The sequence below is a fragment of the Geotrypetes seraphini genome, chromosome 19 (genome assembly GCF_902459505.1).
Source record: "Geotrypetes seraphini chromosome 19, aGeoSer1.1, whole genome shotgun sequence".
Taxonomy (NCBI): Eukaryota; Metazoa; Chordata; class Amphibia; order Gymnophiona; family Dermophiidae; genus Geotrypetes; species Geotrypetes seraphini.
The window spans coordinates 26614773-26631996 of record NC_047102.1 but is presented as its reverse complement, the minus strand read 5'-3'; the positions used below and the strand labels follow the sequence as shown (position 1 = coordinate 26631996).

The 17224-nt window shown below is 40.7% G+C and overlaps 1 protein-coding gene across 1 annotated transcript in view; it reads right to left on the bottom strand.

Annotated features, from left to right (window-relative positions):
* Positions 1–675: 675 nt before the first annotated feature.
* PIK3C2A (phosphatidylinositol-4-phosphate 3-kinase catalytic subunit type 2 alpha) overlaps positions 676–17224 on the bottom strand; it is a 178718-nt gene continuing 162169 nt past the window's right edge. The window contains exons 25-33 of the mRNA XM_033928461.1: positions 16720–16876; positions 16329–16438; positions 12634–12838; positions 11463–11587; positions 8027–8144; positions 7854–7935; positions 7283–7392; positions 6458–6583; positions 676–4095 (exon numbers count right to left, since the gene is read on the bottom strand). Of these exons, the coding sequence (XP_033784352.1) occupies positions 3913–4095; positions 6458–6583; positions 7283–7392; positions 7854–7935; positions 8027–8144; positions 11463–11587; positions 12634–12838; positions 16329–16438; positions 16720–16876 (1216 nt within the window). The 3' untranslated portion in view covers positions 676–3912. The remainder of the gene's footprint in view (positions 4096–6457; positions 6584–7282; positions 7393–7853; positions 7936–8026; positions 8145–11462; positions 11588–12633; positions 12839–16328; positions 16439–16719; positions 16877–17224) is intronic.

The window sequence follows — 17224 nt, the reverse complement described above, 5'->3', positions numbered from 1 at the left end:
AGAGTGATACGGGGAAGGGTAAATTAGATGCACATCTCCCTTGAGAAGCATACGGTGACTAAAACTAGGCCAGGGTACACCTGGTGGGGCCTCTGCATGTGTGGATCACTGGACTTGATGGACCCAGGGTCTGATCCGGAGATCAGACATAGAGGGGAGTAAAAAACAAAACAAAACCCCAAATATGCAATGGGCTGGGTGAGCTGCTATCCTACAAATGTGTTGGAGTTCAGCTTAGTTGCTGTGAAACAATGACGATTTATCCTGTTCTAAGATGTCTATACTCCCTCCCATCCTTTGTTGGAAAATTTATTATAACAGAAAGACCAATATGTGATGAAAATATTATACATCTTTATTAAGTATCAATGCAACATATTTGGTTCATAAAAGCTGACATCAGGCAAACTATATGCTCCCATGTTCCCTTTAACATTTATTCTATGTTTAGTCACGGTATGTGGAATTAATAGTATACATCTGCATTTCCTATTTATAAAAGTGGTGTCATATTGCTGTATAATTTCCCACCGTCAAGTAATTTGCAGAAAACCAGAAATAAGGTGTTACTTTATTTTTTAAATGAGGCCATAAACACTGGGAAAAGAGAAGACACTTTTAGGCAAGACACTGAACGGAAATTGATACACAATTTTGTAAACACAATTAAAAATAGAAGAGTGAGAAAAATCAATTTATTGAAGATTGCACAGGCATCTACATATTTGTAGATCATGAAAAAAAAGTAATAAATACATCAGTGCAAAGTTCTATATTAAGTTTGTTAGTGGAAGGAAAGAGGTATTACTCTCATAGCAATTTATTCAAATAAAACAGACCATGAGCAAAGGCAAACCTATTTCTGGTTGCAGGTTACGTGTACACATTGTAATGCAAGTGTACAACTCGTAAGCCTATTTTTCAGTAACTGATTTAACCAGCTAAAAGTTACTGCCATGGGGCCGTATAAATGGAACAAGCCCTCATTAGATTTGCAATACCTGATCTACAATTTCATTTGTAATTAAATTTCCAAGCAAGAGTTCCCAATACAGACTAGAAAACGCTCAGCATTTATGTCAAACATACTACTTGGAATATACATGTCCTGAACAAACAGCATCATTCAGACCAGATTCAAAACTCAGCTGTAAACATTTCTAGAGAATGCAGTGGAAAAGAAGGGTGAACACCCCCCTCCCCAACACACAACACACACTTTGAGCGGTCATCGACGGTTACAGGCAAGACAACTGTGAAGAGAGCCAGGCAAACAACTTTTCAAGCTTGTTTTTGGTTTGGGTAACAAAAGCTTGGAATTCTGATCTGGGGTTCAGACTAACCTTTCCTTATTACTGATACTAGGGTTAATATGAAGTACTTGCTGCAAAGCTATGGCAACTATGTACTTTTGCATCCACTACACACTTTCATTTAGAGCTTGGTTGCTTCTCTTTTTGTGAAGCTGCATTTTTCCATGTTTCGTGTTGTCATCATGAAGGGAGGTGTAAAGCAAGGTCTGAAAGTTTGCTGTGTTCCCTCAGTCTGGTGAAAGGTCTCAGAATACGATCAGCTTTTCCTGGGGAAGGGGGGGGGGGGTCAGGAAGTGCCAGCACCCCTCAAGGCTTCAGTCAATAATGCAACAGCAGGAAAAAGCACAATAAAGGGACCATGTGCTTATTTAACAGTGACAATATCTCACAATATTAACCAGTTTACAGCATTCTGGAACATCACACAAAAACAGTGAGGCAGTTTAAGAGTCAGATTGTTCAAAAAAGGTTCCCTATTTCTATTTGCACTATACTGTGCTGTAAGACAAACTGTGCTTTTAATTCTAATGACTGCAAAAAGGCAGCATAACCTTGCTTTCAGTTTCTTGCATGAAAACAGTACTTTCCCCAAATCTAAACAACTTACATTCTGTAGATGGAATGAAAAGTCGCAGGAAATAGAATCTAGTTGTCGGTTACTTTAACCTGAATTACTCTATACTGCTATTCACATGTTAGGTGACTAACGCTGAGCGTTCTTATGCATAAGAGAGCAGATAAGATGTGGTACTACTTGCAGTCACGGAACAGTAGCAGCCCAGTTTTTGGGCAATTAGTATGTCATTCTTGATATTATAAGTTACTAATGACTTGGACCCCACTTTTTACAGGCACCGCAGACTATTCAAGTGCACGTTTCACTTGAAACCTGTGCAAAATTGCAGCACTGTTTCGGAAGAGCATTGTATTGTCAGGCACCCGACAGGCTGATTGTCTTGCTTCTTAATTACCTATTTAATACCACGGTTTGCACAATGATGTGTGCTGGTGATCAGTAAGTGATGGCGCATATCAAGTTCATCCTTCCATAGAACTATTTCACCTTACGGTGTTCATTTTTGAACTGGTGACTCAAGTGGTTTACTGGGCGATAGAGCTCCGTGGGCATTTTTAAATCTCTGTACAGCTTTAATGGTGCAACAGACTAAGAACCACTTTGGACCTTCAAGTCTCTGGCTGTGTGTGAGGCACCATGAAAAAAAAAAATAAATAAAACTCAGAACCACAGACTAACAATTTTTAAATAGCCTCTTTTACTCCTATTTTTCTAGGCTGTGCTGTGAGGCAGGTGTCATTGGACAGAGTTTAGATTTAGAGAAGGTACATACTTCTCCGTGGAATTATGCATATGAACGTCATACCTTACCTCACACAATCCCACCCCCCCTTAACTTCACTACTCCTTTGCAGCAAACATTAATAGTCCTGTTAAATTGTGTTAGTGTTTCATTATGTGCACAAAAATGCAAAATAAGATAGATAAAAATACTACCACAGGGCTCGATTCATTATGCATTTGTCTCCCATTTTGTCTGTGGCGAAATAAAGCTTACTAAATTGAGCCCTTAAATCTGCTTGTGAAAAACATCAGCTTTGAACTCAAGTTTTTAAGGGAGAAATATTTCATGCACTTCACCATTTTACTTTTATACACATTTTACCTCAGTTTAAAGGAATAACAGAGTGTGCAAAACTGACTATACTTCGGATGCTAAGAAGATGCCAGTTCAATCCCAAGTCCCCATTTGATGTAAGAAATCCATCATCTCAGGAATGATAGGAATCTGCAGAAGTGAACGTGACAGGTGGCATATTAAACAAGAACCCCCTCCCCCAATAAAAAACGCACCCCCCCCCCCTACTATGCATGTTAAACTGTGCATATCCATAAACAAGCCTCAGCTTGTTCAAGAGTCAAAAAGTCCTGCGGTCAGTTTGTAAGGCAGCATGTTTTAGTTATCAGGAATTCGTGAGTTTACTCATAACTTGTCTAAAAATCAGAGTCTAGATGTCATCAAAAATAGATGATAAAGTAGTTGCTCCATGTTTCAAAACTGTAGCTCCCAACTGTGCGGCCAACCTGAAGATATCTTCATGGTTATCTAGCAGGAATGTCAGATCAAGATGGAAGCAGGCTAGTCATACTTCCCAAATAATGCACTTAGTTCTGGTACATGTCATGTCATGCTGAAGTAAAAGCCAAGAATCCAACTTAACTGTAAGAGAAGGTGGGCGTTTCAGACATTTAGTGGTTCAGCTGCTACAGAATGGGCTGCATAATCGGAATCATCTGGGGATGACACCAAATCCTTTGTAATTACAAGTCCAAACAACAGCATCCACTTATGCTGCAGCTGTGGATGCTGATCCAGTCTGTGCGAACAGGACAGATTAAGAGAAATTCTTCTCTGGAACTTCCGCAAATGCTGGTCTGAATGGTAATAACACTAAATGTACTTTTGCCATTTTGAACTGTACAAGTTATTTTCAAGTAGAAAAATGTTAATTCACAGATAAGCTTAATTAAACCTGCAATTTCTTTTTTTTTTTTCTTGTCCAGTCTTTACTGTACTTAGATTCACAGGTAGGGTACCGCAGTCAGTTTATGCCAATTAATGGTCTCCTGGTTCAAGTTGAAATCCTTCAGAGAGAAAGTTATTCCACCCAGGGAATAATTCTCTCTCAAAGACTCAGCACTGAGCACACTCAGCTGCAGCTCCCTCTGTTTCAGAGTCTCCATGCTGTATCCACTGTAAATAAGCTGTAAGAATACAGATTTTTTTTACAGAATGCCATCCACGTAAATCTAGTACATACAAAAAAAGAGACTAGGTTCCTTCCCTGGGAGGATGGAGTTGACAGACAGCCTCGTATCCAAAAACATATTGAGTAGAGAGGTATTTTTCTGGCCAAGTTATCTGGGTAAACTTATTCAGATCTTCATAGAACCTACCTGGATAATTGTGTTTGGATATTCTGCAGAACATTATTTGGAAAATATCCTTCTACTAACTTGTGTAGACCATAGTTCATACACTCAAATTTAGCTGTAGTCTGGTCAATTAGATGCTATCCAGTTAAATGTTAGCCCTGCCTTGCTAGGCTTCCAGTGCAACCCCTTTCTTGTCCAGGAGATTTTGTCAGCACAAAAGATTTAATGCTAACAAAATTACCTTGATAAAGGGGGGGGGGAGAGGGGATATTTTTAAGGACCAGATTTCTGAGGGTATGTCGCTAATCTACAATATATACGAGGGGTGTTCAATAATTTATCTACCTCAACATACAAGAAAGTAGCAAACATGATGGAACAAGTCTGTGCATGTTGTGACATACCTCAAGGTTACTCATGCACAGTTGTGACCCAGTGTGAGTCTAACATTCCAAAAGACAAGAGAAACTGTTAGATTTGAAGCACCATTCAGTGATAAAATTTCTCACGAAAGAAGGGAAAAAGCCAAAGGAGATCTATGAACACATGACTGCAGTTATGGTGAGTCTGCCCCATCAACCTACAAAATAAAATTTTGGAGCAAGCAATTTAGGTGGGATAGTGTGTCCATTGAAGATGACCCTCACACTGGATGACCTGTAGAAACAACTTCCACAGAAAGTTGAGGATTTAATTTTGTCAGACAGACAAATTAAGGTTTCCCAAATAGCTGAATAAATGGGCATCTCAGCAGGTATAGTTTGGAAAATAATGCATAAAAAATTGGGCATGTCTAAGGTTAGTGCAAGATGGGTTCCAAGAATGCTGATGCCATGTCAGAAAGCCACGAGGCTCCAATGCTGTCAGGAGAACTTGGAGATGCTTCATTATGTTAGATAGATTGTGAGCCCACTGGGACAGATTCTTGAGTACCTGATTGTAAAAACCACTTAATCTTGATAGTCAGTATATAAATACCTAATAAACTTGAAACTTGAAGTGAATTTTTTTCTTCATTTAGTGACTGGAGATGAGACTTGGGTCTATCACAGAGATCCTGAGTCCAAAATGGACTGGAAGCACAAGTCACCCCCCCCCCCCCACTCCAAAAAAGTTCAGGACAGAAAAATTTGCAGGCAAAGTCATGGCAACTGTCTTCTGGGATGATGGACTTTTGCTTCTGGACTTCATGCCACACAAGACAACCAGAACTGGGGAGAGTTAGGCCAACACAATCATCGCTTTGCGGGAGCCAATCAAGGAGAAAAGATGAGGAAAACGCACAGCAGGCATGCTGCTTCTTCATGACAATGGGCCTGTGCACATGTCACAACAATCACAGGCTGTCATCTGAGAATGTGGGTTTCAGTCCTGACCTGGCTTCCTTGGATTATTTCCTGTTCTGAGTTTTGAAGAAATCTCTCTGTGGACAGTGGTTTTCATGTGATGAAGACGTCAAGGAAGCTGCGACATCCTGGTTTGAAGGTCAAACAAAATAATTCTTTTCAAAGGGGTTAAAGTCATTGCAGGAAAAGTGGATGAAGTGTATGGAGCTATCAGGGGACTATAGTGAAAAATAAAACAAAAATATTTTGAAAACTCTTTTCTACTGAGGTAGATACATTATTGAACACCCCTTTGATAATGGATCTCTTAGTGATTTACTAAGGCAGTGGATCACAGACTTGAAAACTTGATTTGCTGCGCCCATTGGTAGGACAAGATGTTTTCAAGGAACATGCAAGAGACATAATTGCATACCTACACAAGATATACTTGGAGACAATACCTGCAAATTTACCTTGTGCTATCTAAAACCTGACTGTGGGGTCACCAGGAAAGGTTTGGGAATACTAAGGGCCATACAAAATACTGAAGTAATCCTGGAGTCCGAATCTTTATATTTTCCAGCTTAGTGTTTTTTCTGCTAGGATATATTCTTAGTCAATAAATAACATTTACTGCTAAGTTATGGACTTGTTTTGTTTAACTCTAAAATGAGGAAACTGCAATAAGCAAATTTTCAGTGTCACCTCTATTTACATCCAATCAACATACATACAGCTCATTAAATAGTTTACTCAGACTTAAGACACTGCACTTTGTCAACAAAGCTTTGAACTGGTTTCATTCATTCACTGTGGAGAGTTGGTAACCTCAATTTTAAAAGTTTTCAAACAATTTAACTCACCATTTCATTAAAGGTTGGGTTACAAGTCTTCCTTGAAATTTTAGTTTTGCGTTTGGATATTTTGTGGGGATCTGGGAGCAAATATGTTTTTACATAGGGATTTGGGTCTGTGCCATCATCGGTAACCTAGAAAATAAATATCACAGACTTTACAACCTCATTTTATTCCTTTCATATCTTCTCAAGCCCCTCTATCTCCAAGCAGCATGAAATTTATGCCCACAGCACTGCATGAGCTCTACTGGTCCCCTTCCCACAGGCTGACAGAACGAGGAAAGGGACCAATAGAGCTCATGCTTTTCCAATAGTAGCTTCAAGGGAGTTACATTTAGGTACAGTGAATATTTCCCTGGCACTTAAGAGCTTACAATATAAGTTTGTATCTGAGGCCATGAAGGGTTAAGTAACTTGCTCAAAAATCACAAGGGGTGTTAGTGGGATTTTAACCCTGGCTCTTGGCCTGCTGCTTTAACCAGTAGGCAGCAACTAGGTGAATAAGTATATATTTTGCTGCTTGAGATGCACCCCCAGAATAGCTTAGACCCACATAAGCAGACTTTCGACTACAAGGATCAAGGTGCTCTTTTGTACATTCTGCAGATTCAGAGACATTCTTGAATGTGCTCCTATACCTGCACAGTAATGTACAAACAGGGGGCTTCTGTATAGGCTGACTGCAACGTAATCATTTAAATCAAACTATGCTGTAAAAGTGAACATGCATTCCATCATATGAGCATTCTCGGTCACAGAGAATATTAAAGTACCTCTTACAAAGGAAGAAAATAAGCCACAAAATTTAAATGGAAGTATTGCTTCACTCACCAGACCTTTAATGTGCATCACCATGATGAAGAGAGTTCCATTTCTATATGAAATGGACAGTTTCACTTCTCCTCCAACCTTGCCTGATGTTGGGCTCAAGGGAGCTACTTCTAAGAAAAAGACAGTGCATTCTTGTAATTCTGAAACCTTTAGGGACATACCAAACAGCTCCTTAAGTTATGTCTTAGTGCACATATGGGATTCTTGATTCTCTCTCTTTTGCAGCACTATGAACCCATGTTGTTTCAGGCCACTAGCACTCTGAAATTGTATCTTGATTGCTGGGAATGGGCAAATCAAAATGAACCAAACATTGTAGAGGGAACCAATTAAAACTGCCTTTTGGCAGTCTGCTCAAATTATACCGTCCATGTTATATTAGAGACCTCTCTTATCTGCCCACCTGTTTCTGAAAAGTTCAAAGTTAATTCCAAAACCTTCCTCACCTCTTTTCCCCACTCTGTGAAACTCAGCATACCTACCCAAAACTTTTCAGTGTGACAAACTATGCTGAGCTATGCATAAAAATTTAGCTCTACCCCCCCACCCCCACCCACCCGATTATCTTTACCTGTGGGCTTGGTAATGGCATCTACTCCATCATTTCTATCGTCACGGAACAATGGATGGAAAAAGGTATAAACGAGATCACACTGCATTTAAATAGAAAAGACAATGTATTAATTTTGAACTAGTGTTCCTTCAAAGAGTTCTAATCCGGAATAAACTCATTTAAGTGAGCACCTCAGCCACTTCTGGAGAACTGTCCATCAAACTCTGGATATAACTGTTTAGCTCCACTTTTCTTTTGGCTGCTACATCTTTTACATGTGTTCTTCCAAGCACCATTCTGTTTGGAAAACTAAAACAAAACCAAAAAGCAAAATGAAATGAGATTACACATTTGGACAGAAATGGAAACAAACTGTTAAGCCCTGATTTGTGTGTGTGAACAAGATACTATATAAATTATTTTAAAGAAATGCAAGTCAGATTGCAAGTAAACACTGTCCAAATAATGTAGAGAGAATACAGCGAGTTTGAACAGTCCTTTAATGGAAAGATTGGCTGCACATTATTTTTTAGCTAAGCAGTGAGGCTTGAAAAAGAGATTAGATCCATGAGACATTCTAGACAAGTGGGTTGTATCTCAATGGCTGTGTGCCATATGTAGAAGGAATCCAGTCCGGATTTTTTTGTGACTCTCTTGTACTTCACTGGGAGCTATAGCGCCACCTTCAGTTAGTATCCAAGCACCGAGAGCTCCAACAGTCAATGTGAAGTAGAGACATCAAAGGGAAAATTCCCCCCAAACAACTGCTCTGCTCAACATGTAAACTCAAATTGAAACAGTGAACGCAAGACTCAAAGGAGCCCAGGAAAGATCTCTGCATGCATCAGAAACATACATACAGAATTCTTCCCAGCCCAAAGGGCTGACTAGCAACTTGGAGAAGCATAAACAGAATGAGACAGTAAGCAGGCACAGGAAGGCAGGGCGGGAGTCTAGAATGTCTCACTTATCTAGTGGAAAAGATATTATCAAAGGACATAAACTCTTTTTCCAGTGCAATAGGTGAGACGTTCTAGACAAGGAGGATGTACAAAAGCAGTCCCAAAAAGCTAGGTTGGGCTGATTGTGCTGACCCTCAAGACAAAGGACCGAAAAGCAGAGTCCTGTCCTGCCGCCACATCCACTCAGTAGAATTTTGCAAACATGTGCAGAGTGGACAAGTAGCTGCTCTACAAAAGCTTCACAAGGGAAATTGCCTTAGCTTTGGCCCATGATGAGGCCATACCCCTGGTAGAATGTGCCTTAACAGAAACAGGGAACTGTTTACTGCACAGAATGTAGGCTGATGAAATGACCTTATGGACTCATCTGGAAATAGGGGCCTTGGAAACGGAAGCGTCTTGCTTAGAAGAATGAGTCAGCACAAAAAGATGGTCAGAGAGGCAAAACCCATTTGTGATCTCTGGAGAACAAAGAAGAACTCTGCGGACATCCAAGTTCTGCAAAATACAGTCCTGCTTCCTAGAACCAGTAGGTACTTCCTGATTAATATGGAATGCAAATACCACCTTCAGGAACCATGCGGAGAGAGATCCCTGTCTCCAAGATCCTCAGGAAAGTCTCTCTACAAGGCAAAGCCTGGAGTTCCAAGACACGGCTCACTGAGGTAACAGCAACCAGGAAAGCCACCTTTAGCATCAGGGCTGCATCTTTCAGAGGCTCAGAGCCTTGGTGAGGCCAACAAAACCCAGATAAGATCCCATGAAGGGAACCGGTGGTTAGACAGGCGTGCAGAAGGGAAAAAACTGAAGGTGGTGCTAAAGCTCTCAGTGAAGTACACGACCATTGGGACACAACCCATATCTCACCTATTGCACTGGAAACCATTTTGTGCAGAGATATCAAAACCAAAACATCAGCCATCTGCCACGGATATTCCTCTCTTGTGAACTGCAGCAATATAGGAAATGACTAAGTAGGTAGGTGATTGAATGTGTAGATGTTTGCTGTCATTTTGTATCCTTAAATCTTGTTTGTTTACTACTGAAGTGACTGTTGAGATACTTCATTTTTATCTGTGATGCCAAGACATTTGCAGGTGGTCATGTGGAATCTATAAAGTCTCAGGCAATTGTTCGGCAATTGTTTCAGAGGATCATGCAACTTGGTTGCATGAAAACGAGGCTGCTGCAACAAGCAGTCAGCTTTCTTAATTTCTGAAGTGAAATGGTGTGGTGGCCATGTCAGTCCACTCTTCAAGGTAATATGTAGAAATAAAAACAAAGGGAAAAAATACTACCTTTTTTATTGAACAATCTTAATATGGTGAATAGCAAAGATTATTCCAAATGAAATACTGAGCTATACGATTAGGAAAAGGGCTGGTGCTGTCTTTTTTCATGGCACCTGGCTAGTCTGTATGAATAGCTGAGGTGTCAGAATATATGAACATGGAGATTTTGTTTGTTTCAAAGATACTTTTGAGTAAGAAGATATAATTGAAGTATGCTGTGTTTGGCTTCTGGGAGTTGGAATATACAGGATAGATGTTGATAGCTTGTGTTTTCTGAGAGAGATGAAACTTCTATGTTAAAATGTGATTGCAGTGATAACCGAGGTAACCTTTTGCAAGTTCTCAAGAAGCATCGCTATCTATACCTTTGTCAAAAGAAAATGCATAATGTGATACCCGCCAGCGAGTCTTCGCAGGAGTAGCCCCAACACATGAACACTGTCAGAGGGGCTACATCTAACTCAAGACTACCTCTAAAGCAGATGAAAGCCTGGATCTCACATGGTAACTATCCATTCATTCTGCACCTGGACTAGCTTGCTAGCCTAGGTCTGATCAAAACAAGACGATAGGAGTTAGGAAAGAAAGATAATGGGACACAAACATGATAGGATCTTGAAAAGAACTCAGTAGTGAAAGAGAAGCCAGTGTAGGTGGGGGGAGGGGAGTGAGAGGGTCATCAAACAACTGAGCATGACAAAGGACCTAATAGCCTTATTTTAGAGAGACTGCAAGCATTTTGCTCAATAGGAAGGAATGCCAGCGTAGATCGCATTGCAGTGACATCTAAATTTACAATTTATAAATACCTAAGAAGAGAAGTCCTAGGTATAACGGAAATTGTTCGAGTATGTATAAGGGTCATCATTAGGATATATTTATTTATGTATATAAGATGTATACATACCCCTAGGGTTCTAGCTACAAAACAATCCAGTTATTTTCAAAACCATACTAGTAACGGAGAACAATATCCTTCTTGCCCCAGATACATTGGGTAAAATGTGAGCCCACTGGGACAGATAGGGAAAAATGCTTGAGTACCTGAACGTAAACCACTAAATTAAATAAATAAAAATAATAAAATAAATGTTAAATTTGTTTGTGAATCTCCAGCTGTAATGCAGTTAGTAAACATCACTGAATACTGTCAAACTGTCTGGAAAACTGTGACAGTACACTTTGACACTGTCCGTACTGGGCTCTATGGATGATGTCATCCACATGTGAGAATATGCTGCCTGCTTGTCCAGGGATAAAATTTAATTTCAATCAACAAACAAAATCACTTATGCTTGGATATACCATTATTTCCATTGTCATATTGCCTGCAATAAAAATTTAAAGTAGAAAAAAAAAGGTTAAATACATACCCTGGTAATTTCCAAAGAGGAAAGAGAATACAGAGCTTATTGTGAAGCTCTTGAAACTCATCAAAAGTTCGGAAGACAAATGTGGAATCATCCTGCCCCTCTCTCAAAACTCTCACAACATATATCTAAACAAGAAAATATTCACTTTATTATATGCACACATTTTGTGAGATCTGTGCAATAGAAATACTGTATGTATTCACATTTGGAACACATTGAAACTTTTGTCAGCGATCCAATTTATTTTTTGTTTTTTTTACCACTAGAGGTCATCTGTGTATTTTTTTTTTTTTTTAATTTTATTTATTAGTTTTTCATTCTTACAGCAATTGAAACATATAGAATATAATTAATCATTATATGACTTTTGTAACTATAATCAATACATCATATCATAAATGATAAATCCCACCCCCTTTTTCCCAATTCCTATTTCCAAAAATTTTACATATCCCTCCCTATCCCAATAAACCTACTACCAAGGGTCATCTGTGTATTAATGCCATACCATCATTAACAGTACAATATAGGAAATATGGAAAAATACATAATACTTAATATTATGTAAATAGGAGATTAATTAGCATGAACATTTGCATTTTATTTCTTATTGGTTTCCATTTTTCCATCCTACCCTTATATATATATATATACACACACACACACACAATGTGAGTCAACAGTGGGGGTTCAAAAGATCTGTGGACAAGCCCCATAACAAAATCCATAAGAAAATATTAATCAGTTAGACTTGGGTAAGCCATCGCTTATTCCTGAAAATGAGCTATGAGAAAATCTGATCTATGTTTTGGATTTACTGGTACTTGTGACCTGGACTGGCCACCTTTGAGAGACAAGATATGAGCCCGATGGACCTTTGTCTGACTCAGGATGGCTTTTCTTATGTTCTATTTTACAAGAATGTTCTTAAATAAAGAATTTTAATACAAGGGACTAAAAAGCAGAAAAAAACCCCACTCCTGGGATAGTGGAAGTCCTTACATGCAAAAGGCTTCATTCTGAAGAGGACCTAAGTAATGTAAGTACAGAGAAACATGAAAGTCCTTAGAGTGTAGTCATTCTCTCAAACAAAGCAGAAAATTCAGGAGGGGGGAAATTATTACTCAGAACTTTAGCTGTTCAGGGTTTAAAAAAGGAAATATCTGCTTACATAGTGTTTATGTGGATTATATTTCTTGTGATATGTAAAAACTGATGCTTCCCTTATGCGACCATCTTGTTTGAAAGAGTACGTTTTAGGAGAGAATGAAAGGATGGGCTCGTCGTTCGTCGTTCCTGAGAAGCGCAGCTGAGCCAAGTTATGAATGAAAAAGTTGAACTTCGTGGCCATACTTCCCAAGCTTGATTCGATCAACCTGAAATTTAAATATCCATAGTTTAGAATAAAATTACATTATACTCAATTTATCAGATGAACATGGAAAATATCCCTGTCATGTATGCTTAATGGAAGCATGCCAGTGATGACCTCACTAATTTGTCCTGCACACTAATAGTGAGCAGTTTGGGAGGAGAGTGTGGTGCAGTGGTTAGAGCTACAGCCTCAGCACCCTGAGGTTGTGGGTTCAAACCCTGTGCTGCTCCTTGTGACCCTGGCCACTTAATTCTCCACTGCCCCAGGTACATTAGATGGATTGTGAGCCCACCAGGACAGGTAGGGAAAATGCTTGAGTACCTGTATGTAAAGTGCTTTGAATGTGTTTGTGTAACTAAAAAAGGCGGTATCCCAATCTGCAAGATCCTCCACAGGACAGGCCCTATTCTGCCAGAGCAGAGGGGAGAGATTTAGTTGAAAACACACACTAGAGTATAATGGTGAAGGGACAAAAATGCTGCACATAGTAATACAAATCTTGCCCTTCCTGGTTTCCTGAGAGAGACACAGACTGGGTTCAGATTATAAAACTTTTCAAGATAAAGATCACGTAGTCACATGATTAAGCATAAACTCTATACTGACTGTCCTATTGTATATTGATTTGCTGCTTTGGTTTTAAACATTTAAAATAAAATAAAAATCTTATGTACTATAAAGCAAATCTCTCTATATGTCAGCTGTGCATAGGAACCGTGTCATCTACACATTTTGCTATTGTACTAAAGGTTAGACTTGGAGTTTAACTAGTTTAGCACAAATCTGAAGCACCTGAGGCTAGAGAACAAGGGGATAGGTACCCACAGTAAATCCAGAGAGAAAAAAAAGGATCAAACAGCTTTTTACCACCCTGCAGAACGGTAAAAATTCTTGCTCTCATGGGGACTCCACCCCCCCACCCCCTGTGATTACTGCTCCCCAAGTCACCCTTCCTGCTGCTGGCACATACCTTGTAGAAGATCAAGCCAATCCCTACATAGGCCTGCTTGACAGTGCTCATGGCCTTCCGTCCTTATGATGCAACTGTCTGTCTTTGCAAAAAGAGGAAGTTGTATCATAAGGAGGGGCCCAGCAGAGGGAATGCCACAAGCACCTTCAAGCAGGCCTGTGTAGGGTTTGGCTCTACAATGTATGTGGTGCCGGCAGCAGAGAGGGAGGTACAGTGCTATGCTGGACATGCAGGAGGCAGGCTGGAGCTGTCAGACCTGCGAGGGGGGCGTGGGGCTGGAGCTCTCTAACCCAAGGAGGAGTAGATGAAAGGCAAAGCAGAGATGCTGGGGCTGGAGAGAAGGGAACAGGAGGGAGGTTGAATATGGAGCTGTAGGGAAGGACAAAGGAGGGAGCTGGGGCTAGAGGGAAGTTGTGGTTTCTTGGGAATTTGGTTTAATTTATGCTTATCATTTTTGGTCAGCTATTATGTATTTAGCATTTTTGTTCTGTGTGTGTGTGACTGAGATTTTCTGTTAGTATGAATTTTCTATATAGCATTCAGTTTTCCCGACTGTACATAGGATACCTGTGAGGGGAGATGGGTTTTGTTGATCCTTTTTCTGTATTTGTGATTTATAAAAAATGACAGTTCAAGTTTTCTTTTTATACTTTAATAACTATGAGGCTTTTGTAGATAGGATCAGACAGAGCTCGTGAGGACGGAGGCAGAGCTCGCACACACGGAGTGGGGACAGAGACAGAGCTCGCAGGAACAGGGTGGGGACAGGGACAGAGACAGCTTGTGGGGGCGGGAACAGAGGCAGAGTAGAGAATGACACGGTGGTTGTTACCTGCGGCTAGCCGCGGGTAACTGCCGAAACGGGGAGAGAAAAAATATTGGTCGCTGCGGGGATGGGGACAAGGCCATTCACTGCTCCGTGGAGCAGTGAATGGTCTTGTCTCCATAGTGAGGCAATCGCGGATCGCACAGTCCAGCAGCCCCCTCCCACCCGATCGCAGCATTCCGCCATCTCCCTCCCTCCACCTCACCTTAGATGCAGAGTTTGCTAACTTTAATTTTTTTTCTCCCAGCCACACGCGCGGCTGCTCAAATTGTTCAATCTTCTCCTCTGCTGCAACTTGCAGTTTCCGGTTGTGTCAGAGGAGAAGATTGAACAACTTGAGCAGCTGCACGTGCGGCTGGGAGAAAAAGAATTAAAGTTGGTAAACTCGGCATCTAAGGTGAGGTGGAGGGAGGGAGATGGCGGAACGCTGCGATCAGGCAGGAGGGAGCTGCTGGACTGCGTGATCGCACATGTTCCCGGCTCACACTAGGAAGGAGGGAGTGAAAGCCAAGGGGACGAAGAGGGAGAGAAACAAACCCACAGCAGGAAAGAAAGGGGAGGACAGGCAGGTGAGCCAGATGCTGGAAGCAGGGGAAGAAAGAGGGAAATAAGCTAGATGGGGTTGCAGAGAAGAGACACATTGGTGTGGAAGAGAGGGGAAATCTGGACACAGGAAGGTAACAGAAACACAGGGGAAATTATGTGCTTGTGGGCATAGGGACAGAGACATAAAGGGGACATATATGGGGATGGTATATGGACATGGGGGGGCTGCAATGCCAGATACATAGGGGAGATATTAGAAATGGGGAAAATAGGAACACAGAAGCGAGATGGTTTGTGGGGATGGGACGGGGACCGAGCTCGCAAGCTCCAGTGGTTTGCACAAATTACATTGTAACGCGCCATAAAGGTAAGAGAGGAGGGAAATAGATAGTCAGTCAGGCCACGCGAGGGGAGATGAAGGGTGGTAGAAAGGAACAGATGGTGAAGGAGGGAGGGAAGGGTGGTGGTGGAAAGGAATAGAACAGACGTTGAAGGAGGGTGGAGAGGAACAGACGCTGAAGGGAAATGTGGAAGACGCTGGAAGGGAAGAAGACAGATGCCAGACTATGGGGGAGCGGAGGGAAGAAGATGGGTGCAAGATATTGGTGGGGGGGGATGAAGGGAGTGGCACAGTAACCAAACAAATGGAAGATGCAGAAAGAAGACACACAGTGGATGGAAGGAATTGAATGAGAAGATGAGGAAAGCAGAAACCAGACAACAAAGGTAGAAACAAAAAAAATTCTATTTATTTTCTTTTACTTTGCTTTAGGATAAAGTAGTATATTAGTTGTGTTGATAAAAATTTATAAACAAAGCCCTGCCAGCTGAACATCTGTTTCTCCAGTTCAGCAGTTTGAACTTTGATTTATAAGGAAGGAATAAGCTAAATATTGCAGTACTGAGGCTTGTATGAATGCTGCGGGGACGGGGCGGTGAATGGGATGGCAGTGACTGTGATGGGGCGGTGAAGGGGATTACGGTGACGGGGCAGTGAAGGGGAGGGTGAGCCGGGGACGGGGTAGTGGCGGGTCATTCCCCGTGTCATTCTCTAAGGCAGAGCTCACGGGGACAAACTTTGTCTCCATGTCATTCTCTACCTGAGACTTTCTGCTCTTGTTTAATTCTAAGATTTAGACTTGCTTGTACCTTGTGAAGAAAATGGTAGCTTCAGCATCTGTAGTTTGGGGTTGAAGAGCATCCAACACATACTTCAGGTCCTGAACACTATTCAGTTCTGGCAAGCCTGAAGAAAGCATCTACAGAAAAGAATAGCAAGAGAGAGATTTCTACAAAACTGCTCCAGAAACTTAGGCAAAAACACCCAGATTCTGCAAACGGTGCTCTTTTCTGAGGCACCCTTAGGCAACTTCATTTTTTTCAATGGCATTTTAATTGGTTTTTAATTAGTGCAGCCAATTAGTGACCCAATTAAGCCAATTAAATTGCCTAACTTAGCGTGCCATTTTAAGAATCGGGCTCAAAATGCCTTGTTATTAAAAAGTCAATCAGATAGTACCAGTAGACAATAAAGAATTACCAGTGAGAGCAGATTAATAAAGAGGCTTGCACGTTTCCTTAATAAATTGTAGGCTTGGCAACAGAGATCCACAAACAACTGGAAGCGACTTGTGGGCTTTTCCCCACCATTGATGACGTACGCCATATCTGATGTTAGCACAAAAGGAGCACGATCCCTGGTTATAAGAAAGGAGCATGAAGGCATGAATGAACCACAAAAACTTAACTGGATCTTCATTTAGCAATTCAAACAATGCCAGCTGTAATGGCTTAAGAAAAATTTATTGGACGCGTTCAAGTTTCAAATTTACTGAATAATATTTATAAACTCCTTAAAAATAAGAAGAATTTAAATTCATAGTTAGCTCTGCTTAAAAAAAAGTACTATATGTGGACACCAATATGTTTACCAGTTGTTTTCCAATTCCTTTCATTCCACTTTTACTCAGGATGAACTATTTCCTTTGCAACAGGGAAATAGTTTAAATACAGCGTCAATAACTGCAAGCAGAATGTCATCTAAA